The following is a 10,343-nucleotide window of genomic DNA, read 5'->3' on the forward strand; positions in this document are numbered from 1 at the left end:
TGCTTTCTACTAATGCTTTGCTAATAAGTTCTAGAGCACCCCAGAATTTGTGGGGGAAGCTTTACTTTTTGCTAATTACAATCTCAACAAATTGCCTCATAAAAAGTTAGACAAGACACCTTATGAGTTATGGAAAGGTCACAAGCCTTCCTATAAATACTTGAAAGTGTGGGGTTGTCTACCTAAAGTTGCGGTTCCAAATCCTAAAAAGGTTAAGATATGACCCAAAATTATTGACTGTATCTTTATCGGTTATGCCATTAACAGTAGTGCATATCGTTTCCTTGTACACAAATATGACATATTAGATGTACATGTGAATACAATTATTGAATTAAGGAATGCATCTTTCTTTGAAAATGTATTTCCTTATAAGGATGCACAAGAAATAAATACACTTAAAAGAACTTATGATACTGTTAATAGCGATAGCCAACCTAAGCTCAGTAAGAGAGCTAAGACAACCAAATCCTTTGGTCCTAAGTTTCTAACTTATTTGTTAGAAAATGAGCCTCAAACTTACAAAGAAGTCATGACTTCTCCTAAAGCTCCTTTATGGAAAGAGACTATTAATGCCGAATTCATCATGCAGAATTACACTTGGGAACTTGTGGATCTTCCTCCTGGAAATAAACCATTGGGTTATAAATGGATTTTTAAGAAGAAAATGAAAGCTGATGGATCAATTGACAAATATAAGGCAAGGCTTGTTGTCAAAGGTTATAAGCAAAAAGAAGGTTTGGATTACTTTGACACATATTCACCAGTTATGAGAATAACATCAATAAGAATGTTAATTGCAATTGCAGCATTGCATAATTTTGAGATACATCAAATGGATGTGAAAACGGCATTTCTAAATGGTGATTTAGATGAGGAAATTTATATGGAACAACCTGAAGGGCTTACTGTTCCTGGACAAGAAAAGAAAGTTTGTAAGCTTGTTAAGTCTTTGTACGGGTTAAAGTAAGCACCAAAATAATGGCATTTGAAATTTGACAATGCACTAATGTCAAATGGTTTCAACATCAATGACTGTGATAAATGTGTTTGTACGAAAAGCACTCAAGATGGTTTTGTCATTGTTTGTCTTTATGTTTATGATATGTTAATTATTGGTAGCAATATTGGGATGATTAAATCTACCAAGAAAATGTTGATCAATAATTTTGACATGAAAGATTTGGGAGTAGCAGACGTGATTTTAGGGATTAAAAATTCTAGAACATCTGATGGACTAGTTTTTATCCCAATCACATTATATTGAGAAAATAGTTGAAAAGTTTAGCAAGTATGATACTAGTCCAGTAAGAATACCTTATGATCTAAGTCTAAATCTTGTGAAGAGTATAGGTCATGGTGTATCACAAATAGAATACGCTTGTATCATTGGCAGTCTCATGTATCTTAGAACTACACAAGGCCTGATATAGCTTACTCTGTTAATAGATTAAGCAGATATACTATTAATCCTGGAAGGGATCATTAGAAAGCTATAATCAGAGTTATAAGATATTTAAGATATACCAAAAATGTTGGTCTGCATTATACAAGATATCCAGCTGTAGTTGAAGGATATAGTGATGCTAATTGGATATCTGATACTAAAGACTCCAATTCTACAAGTGGATATGTCTTTACAATTGGAGGTGCGGCTATATCATGGAGATCTACTAAGCAAACTGTTATAGCTAGATCTACTATGGAATCTGAGTTCATAGTATTAGATAAAGTTGACGAGGAAGTCGAATGGCTATGTAATTTCTTAGAAGATATTCCATGTTGGCCAAAACATGTGCCTGCTATATGTATACATTGTGATAGTCAATCTACAATTGAATGGGCACAAAACAATATGTACAATGGCAAGTCTTGACATATACGTCGAAGACACAACACCGTTAAGAAACTGCTCTCCAGTGGTATAATTACCATTGACTATATAAAGTCAAGAGATAATTTGACAGATTCGTTTACTAAAGGTTTGAACAGAGAGCAAGTTTATAGATCATCGAGGGGAATGAGGTTAAAGCCCCTGTCAAATGAGTCATCATAGTGGAAACCCAACCTAGTTGACTAGAGATCCCAAGATCTAGGTTCAAAAGGGACAACTAAATTATGATAACTCAAAAATAGCACTGCGGAGATATACTCTCCTACCCATATCCTATGATGATACAGTGTTGTATGAAATATGTTTAGGTTAAGCTATGCTTTTAGTTATTCCTATACCTTGATTATCCAAGTAAGATATGATAGGATATTACCAATAGGAAGTCACCTATATGAGTGTGAAATGTGGCTGTTTCCATGAGAATTTTCAGGGCTAAATTCTCTAAAGCACTTATGAATACCAAGAGTTGCTTAGGGCCAAAACGAGCACAACCGATCGAACCAGATATGTCTAGAAGCGTACTGTGTGAGTATTATTGTCTGGGTTTATACGAACGGCTGAACAGTTCAAGACATCACGTTCACTTATTAGCCAAGTGCATCCAGTAGTACTTCACTACAAAAGATTCAAAGCCAAAAGCTACCTATCCAGATGCTATATTCTTCTAATAGGAACTCTCTCTAAGTTTGCATTATCATTTGCATATTGTTGAAATTAATTTCCATTCATGTGGGGAATTGTGAGAAATTTAATATTATTTTATTTAATGTTAATTTTCTATTTGAATGCAAATTAATAAAATCCATTGGGTTAAAGAGCTTGTTTCTAAATTAATGAAGGTTCAAAATCCAAATAAATATTTATGGTTGTTTCTAAATTCTTATTTGGATTTTGAAATTTGGGCCTTCATAAACTAATCAAGGTTCAACCAGCTAGCCCAAAACTGAAAAATCATACTAAATATTAAAATAAAAATAGGGCAATATTGGGATTTAGGAGACTCCCAGTCCTAGGTTTGAGAGTTTATTATGCTCAGTTTGATTCTGCTTTCAGACTTGATTTCATGTTAACCTGCGTTTGCCAAATTCACGGTCTTCAGAGATCTTCGGAAGAGAAATATCCTACACAGCCACTGCTGAGGTATGCCCAAAACTAACGAGTTCTTATGTCTGTCTTTCATAGTGTAAACCCAAACAATAATACTCACACAGTACCCTTCTAGACATATCTACCAAACAAGTTCTTATGTCTGTCTTCTTTTGGTAGATACTACGTACTGATGTTGATTATGTAGTGATGCAAAAGAAGAAAGTTCATAATCATTTTAGACTTAATCTATGTATGATTCTGTGTGTGTATCGGCACACAGAGAGAGATGCCAATGCTTGGATTGAGTTGTCAGCATCACAGGAGCACCAAGGTGTTACTCTATATGTGTCCTTGTTGCAAGATATTAGAAGGGAGCTAGGCATATCAATAATTCGTGAAGAAAAAATGCAATTGCAAAGAGTGCTGCTATTTTCACCCACCTATCCTATTTTCCCACCCACCTTATTTTCAAAATTTTATAGACAAATTTATCCATTTGTAAAATGACTTCTAAAGACTATCTAATTTTTAGACACATGTTCAAAAGGGTTATGGTTTTGGATTGGCAGGGGGTTGAAGGCTAGCATGCTTTCAATGAAAGCAAGGGCATGTTGTAGGGACTTGGGACTAAAGGGTGTCTTTCGGGATTTATTTAGAATTGTGATTGAAGAAGAATAAGAAGAGGTTGCTGGGTTTGTTTGGGTTTTGGTTGAATTAATAATGAAGGGTATTTTAGGAATAAAGATGGGTGGAAAAATAGGATTGTTTTTTTTCAAATTTACATGGTGGGTGGAAAAATAAGATAACAGGGTGGAAATAGCAGCACTCATTACAAAAGGTAGTTGTGCTTTTCAATTTTCATTTAAGGTGTACTAGTCTATGCTATTTGTTTGGGAATCTTCTTTTAATTTTTCCTCTTAAACAGACAGATGCCAAAACATGTGAAAAATGTGGCTACAATGAGTATGAGCAATGAGCATACACAGGCCCCGCCCTGACCAGGGGTAATCAGTGCGACTGCCCTGGGCCCATTATTCAAGGGGGCCCCAAATGTTTTTTTTTAAAATAAGTGTTATATTTTATTATTATAAACTGATTTAATATTTTTGAGAGAAAAACAAAAAATGGCATTCAAAACGACGATCTCTTCCTCTCCTCAACCCTTTTGTTCTACCCGTTCCACTTTCCAGGTTAAACGTTATCTATTGTAAATTTTTTTTCTTCTTCTTCATCTCATCTCATCTCATCTCATCTCATCTCAGCCTCTCCTACTAGTTCTAGAGTTATGAATCCCTAAATTAATTTTTCTATTAGTAGATTGGAAAGATTCCAAAATTCAAAGTGTGGGCTTTTGTTCAGTGCGAAATTGGTCCTTGTAGAAATCAATTGAAGGTAATTTTTCATGATTTGATATCAAATGAAAAGGAAAATATGATTTTTATTTATTTGTTTGTTTGTAAATTTTTCACATCGTTTCTTAGACCTCCTCCTATCCTATCTCCTCCCAATCTGCCAGCGACAAGAACTCTTACCGAATTTCTCCCTGATGCCGATGTTGATAAGTTCATTTATGTTTTACTCTTCGGTTTCCTCCTCTGCAAAAAATAACCATGCGTGATTTACTTTTTTTCTCTATCGATTCCTCTTCTAAGTCATTTAAATCATGGGGTTTTCTTGGATTGATTCATTCGAATTCTTTGAATCACTAATATATGTACTATTCTTGGGGTTTTCTTTTCAAATAGAAACCTTGCTTTCCTCTTGGAATTGTTCCTCCATGAAAATAACCTGGGTGATTTCCTATTTTTCTTGTAAAATGAATCAAAATTAAATAGACATTGTTTTCCATAATTTAGGAATAGGATATTGAGATGAATCTGAAATTTGGAACAAAGGATCCATGATGAGAGTTTTAAAAGAAATTCTTTGATATTGACTTGACTTGCATTCTTGAAATTCTTTGACTCACTGGTATGGCATCTATAGTTGTACATTTGTTTTCATTATTTAGGAATATGGAAGACATAGTCCCGATCTCTTGGACTACAGGGGTCCAAGAGATTGGTGGTAACTTACCGTTGGATGTAAATTCAACGGTTCACTCACTCTTGCACTCATTTTAAGAAACTTTTTTGAACCATTGGATTAATATCCAACGGTGGGTGACCATAATATTTTGGACTCCTATGGTCCAAGAGATCGAAACTGATGGACGACATTGCTCAAAGTCTAAAAATATTTTGGAATAAATACTTTCTCAAAAAAACCAATGCTTAGTTTTTGTTTTTGTTTTTTTTTTTTTTTTGGATAGGACCAATACTTAGTTGATAAAACAAGAAGTATACTAGTGTTTGTAATTAATGTGTATAGGGCACACTTTAGATTTTCGCCCTGAGCCTTTGAAAACTCAGGACCGGCCCTGAGCATACATATTATTCTACACATGTATTTTTCTAATACTAATTAATTTTCATCTTCTTCTTTTTCCTGTCATCTAATCATCTTCTACGATGATATGAGATCACTACTTTCTACGAGAATTGATAAGTCAAAGGTTATTAGAGCATCTCCACCCATAAGGGCTAAGTCTAGGGCAAGGGCTGCCACTATTCACGTGAATAGTGTCAGCCTTACCATTTGTGGTTCCACCCATTAGGGCTAATCTAAGGCAAATACTACTCATTGTACTTTATTTCATATTTTTTTATACTTTAAACCATTAATTTTGATAATCTTTTGTAATTAAATTTTCGGATAAGATTTTTGGTTGTCACATGTCCATTATTTTTCAGAAAAGATTTTCGGATGAGAATCTCGGTTGCTACGTGTCTTATTCCAGATAAAAATTTTGGATATTCATTAAAAAAAAAAATTATAATCTCATATTTCAGATAAGATTTTCACCCTCTAAAATTGTGCCACGTGTCATCTCTATCTTCTGAATCCCTCTATAAAACAACACCATCAACTCATACCTCTCACACCATCTCTTATCTATTCCTTCATTTCTCATAAGATTTTCAGATATTTGTAAAAAATTATAATCTCATATTTCAGATAAGATTTTCACCCTCTAAAATTGTGCCACGTGTCATCTCTATCTTCTGAATCCCTCTATAAAACAACACCATCAACGCATATCTCTCACACCATCTCTTATCTATTCCTTCATTTCTCATAAGATTTTCATATATTTTTTTAAAATTATAATCTCAGATTTCAGATAAGATTTTCACCCTCTAAAATTGTGTCACGTGTCATCTCTATCTTATGAATCCCTCTATAAAACAACACCATCAACTCATACATCTCACACCATCTCTTATCTATTCCTTCATTTCTCAGATTTTACAAAACACATTCTACTGTCAATGTCAAACTTGAGGAGGGTGTTGGAGAGGCAACAGAAAGTAGTAGAAAAATGTGAGTGCAGAGTAAAAAATATTGGAATGAGAAGAGTTTGTATGGAGAATTAGTGTGGAAAGTGAATAATGTGAGTAGAGAGTAAAAAATATTAGAAGGAGAAGAAATTGTATGAATATTTGGTGTGGAAAGTAAATAAAATGGTTAGGTATTTATAGAGAAAAAAATACACAATTTTTTGGTATTTTTTAAAAAAAATTCAGAATTTTTTAGCCAAAAAAATAGGACCGTTGGATTTCTGGGAAAAAACCGATCGGAGCGTCCCGGTTGCGACATATGGCACATGCCCGTTGGATTCTATCAGCGTTGACGTTAGCGAGCGGAAGTCAAATTCTTTTACCGTTGGCTTGTAATTTGAATTACCGTACGCTGACGTCACAGCCCTCGGGCTGAAGCCCAGGCGAAACCTGCCCTTGGGCTTGCCCGGACTGGTGAGACCCAGCTCTTACCCGAGCCTTGTCTCTCGTGCTGGAGGGTCTTTGGGCTTGCCAAGGGGGCCTTTTGCCCGGATTATATGCAGCGCTAGAGCTGCTCTTAGAGTCGATCAAATATTCACGTGTCGTATCACCAAATGTTAATGCAAATGTTGATGCCATATTAATAAATGACAAGAACGCGCTTGCCAAAATGAAAGGAACTTAGATATTTTCAACTCTTTTGTAGCGTGGTATGAAAACAGATTGCTACCAAACCAAATGGTGGAATGTTTGTTACGACGTTCCTACTGCACAGGAATCTACTGCAAGAGTTTTTGTATTTCCTTGGGAACAAATACAAATTACAATTATTTCCTTGGGAATAAATACAAATTACAATACAGAATCAGAACAATTGTATAGGTTAATATAACTTATAAATCAAAAACTAAAACCATTCTCTTAGTCATAAATTACATTATTACGAGATTGACCAACAAAACGACAAACAAATTAAAAGGAAAAAAAAACATCCTTGAAGCATTTTTTTTTTGTGCACCCAATCAAAAACACAGGTGGTGATCACAAATTTCCTCAAGGAGAAGGAAGGAGAAGGGAGGAGAGAGACTTCATTATACTATCACCCTCCACGAAGCTTTATTTACACAAAAGACACCAACCTACAAACAAAACAAACCATCGTTACCACCACCAAAACCACGACGTACTGAACCAAACAACAACTTCAGCCGTTCAGCGGAGACGTAACAGACGGCGGAGATTGTCCGTTGCTCCTGCGTCGATCCCTGCAGCTTCAGCGTTGCGGCTGAGCCTTCGCTGCAGAGAAAACCTTGGGAGAGGCAAACTACTCGGAGGTGGCGAGAGAGTGAAAATGGAACCTGAAAACTTATCCATATCTCCCACACCAACACCACCACCACTAAGATCACTCATATTACCAATTGATGATGAAGATGAAGATGAAGATGATGATGATGATGATGATGTCATCAAAACCTTAGTAACATCTTTGGGAAGATCATTCGGGTCGGGTCCCAAACGGTTGGTGGAAGCAATGATCAAGCAATCAGATATTTGCTTAGCTTCTTCTTTCTTGGAGGGCTTTGACTTTGGTTTCTTGGGTGTGAGAGATTGGCTTCTGGCGTTGTTGGCCTTTCTGGTGGTGGGAGGGCGAGAGAGGCCTCGGGTACGAGATGGGAGAGATGGCAGAGACTGGTGATGATGAGGAGGTCTGTTTGGAACCGGCAGAGGAAGGAGAGGTGGGTGTTGTTGCTGCTGCCTCTGTACTTGTTGAAGTTGCTGGTACCGATATTGATTGTAGAGAGAAGCTGGAGGGTTATATGAAAATGAGAGAGAAGGTGAAGGAGCCTGCAAGAGACCCCCATGGATGTTGTAATTTATGGGAGCAAGATTTTCAGAGGATCTTGGGGTTGTTCTGATCATTTTAATCTGCTTGCAGGCAGAGATTGACTGGTCTACAACAACAGCCTCCATAGCCAGATTGCAGCTTTTCTGATGTCTAATGAAATGAATATATAACAAAAATGAAAGATAGTTTGATCAACAAAGCACGTAGAGAAAAATCTGAAGATTTGCAATTTGAATGGAAAGAAGAAAAACTCTTGGATTTGCAAGATTTTTCTACAGAAAGTTGGTAACAAGAAATTTAGACGTTTTAAGTAAGTTAAAACTAGGAATTTTAATCTAGCACACAGATTAGAATTAGAGAGATGATGGATGAGTAAATAAATAAATCTTCTGATCCGGAGCGGATCTCAGAAACCCTGATTCAAAGGGTTGAATTATTTTGGTATACTTTGCGTTACCTTGACCTTGGGGAATATCTTGAACTTAGCTCTGTTCCTCTTACCTCCTTTTTATAGAGCAAGGCTCCCAACGGCTACTTTATTCATTGTTTACTTTGTATTTTATTATTTTTATAAATATTTTAAGATTATAGATGTCATATTTGACAGACAACCGTTGCCTCTACCCTACCCCTCTTGGTCCACGAGAGAGAGAGACCAAGGATACTGTAGGGCGGCAACCGCCAGTTCGCGGTTCACCGTTGGATCGCGCAATTGGAAATAACCGTTGGGGAGATTTTGGCCATTGATATCGTCCTCGGGTTCCTCGTAATTAGTATGGGCAGATAGGGACTCGACGCATCCTAGCCACACACGTATTCAACTAGCTGGGTCCCAGCATTCTTTTATAATCATCCCTCTGACCTTATTTGCAGGGAAGGGAAGGAGAGTGATGGCAACTTCATTAAAATAGTAGCATTTCATCTCATTTAATTTGTAATGGTTTGTGGGGATGGGGAAACAATTGGCTGTGGTAGTGGTTCTAAATATGGTACGTATTCGATATTTTGTTTATATATATCAAATGATGAATGCATACCACATTTATATAACATATTATGTACGTATTATCTTTCTAATAAAAATAGAATCCAATAATATAATAAAATTCACATATATTCGAGATATGATACATAATATTGTATAAAAATAAGATATGACTAGCATTTTTGATATCAAAATGTGAGATTGATCTCATTATACTACTACACACGTGGCATCTTTTCAGCCACTGCTGACTAATAAAACTCTTCCGATCAATGACTATGGGGGAGCAATTGGCATGTTGTTGTCGTGATTGAATTACAACCTGTATATACAATACAGACGCAGCCAGATTCAATTCTTACCTCGCCTGCAGGCACCGAAAGTTATACAGTTTGGTTTGTCAAATGACTCAAATGTCAATTAATTGCATTTCCACGGCACAGTCAGTAAGCGTGACAAAGACTTAGCCGCCGTGCCATGCACGACCATGAGTTCGTGACTCAACTTGCGTTAATATTCATATATATATATATATATATATATATATATATTTATTTATTTATTTGTATGGCAAACAAGTTTCTATTTATGGGAGTTTCTTCCGAAAGAATATATGATTTTTAAGACCCGCCCCAGTCGTTGGCTTACACAAGAAGATTATATAGATCGCTACCCTCGCCTTGATGAATGCTTTTTTCATCAAGATATTGGGTAAAGAAAATAGAAAATAATTAATTATAGTAATAATAAGGAGAAATGAAAAAGGAAAGCAGCAAGCAATGTCGACGTTAGAAAGAAAAGAAAAACGTGCGGTGTGTGTGACAATGTCCATGGGATGGGACATGATAATTATTATTTTTACTTTAAGTTTATTTTTATTTCATTACATCTTTACCTACCCTTGAACCCTTCACCTATTGTCTGTCAAATATGATTCATGTTCAGTCATTCGCACAACGCAACGCATGCATCAAACTCCAACTTTCGAAAGCATATCTTTTGGTGCTTCCTCTACACCATGCCAGGGTCTGAAGGTACGTAAAAGGGCTTCTAGAAAAATAATTAAATCTAATTTAAAATAAAATTAATTGACACATACATGGTATACGTAATTCTGAATTATATGAAGCGTGTCTCACGCATTCA

At 35.9% G+C, this 10,343-nt stretch overlaps 1 protein-coding gene across 1 annotated transcript; it reads right to left on the bottom strand.

Annotated features, from left to right (window-relative positions):
* Positions 1–7,256: 7,256 nt before the first annotated feature.
* Positions 7,257–8,675, bottom strand: LOC117614632. The gene has a single exon (XM_034343511.1). The coding sequence runs from the start codon at positions 8,335–8,337 to the stop codon at positions 7,576–7,578; it is 762 nt and encodes a 253-aa protein (XP_034199402.1). The 5' UTR covers positions 8,338–8,675; the 3' UTR covers positions 7,257–7,575.
* Positions 8,676–10,343: the final 1,668 nt, after the last annotated feature.

The sequence above is a fragment of the Prunus dulcis genome, chromosome 1 (genome assembly GCF_902201215.1).
Source record: "Prunus dulcis chromosome 1, ALMONDv2, whole genome shotgun sequence".
Lineage (NCBI taxonomy): Eukaryota > Viridiplantae > Streptophyta > Magnoliopsida > Rosales > Rosaceae > Prunus > Prunus dulcis.

What these genes read in the sequence shown, in the direction of transcription:
- LOC117614632 (XM_034343511.1), bottom strand. Translation starts at nt 8,337, where the DNA reads ATGGAGGCTGTTGTTGTAGACCAGTCAATCTCTGCCTGCAAGCAGATT.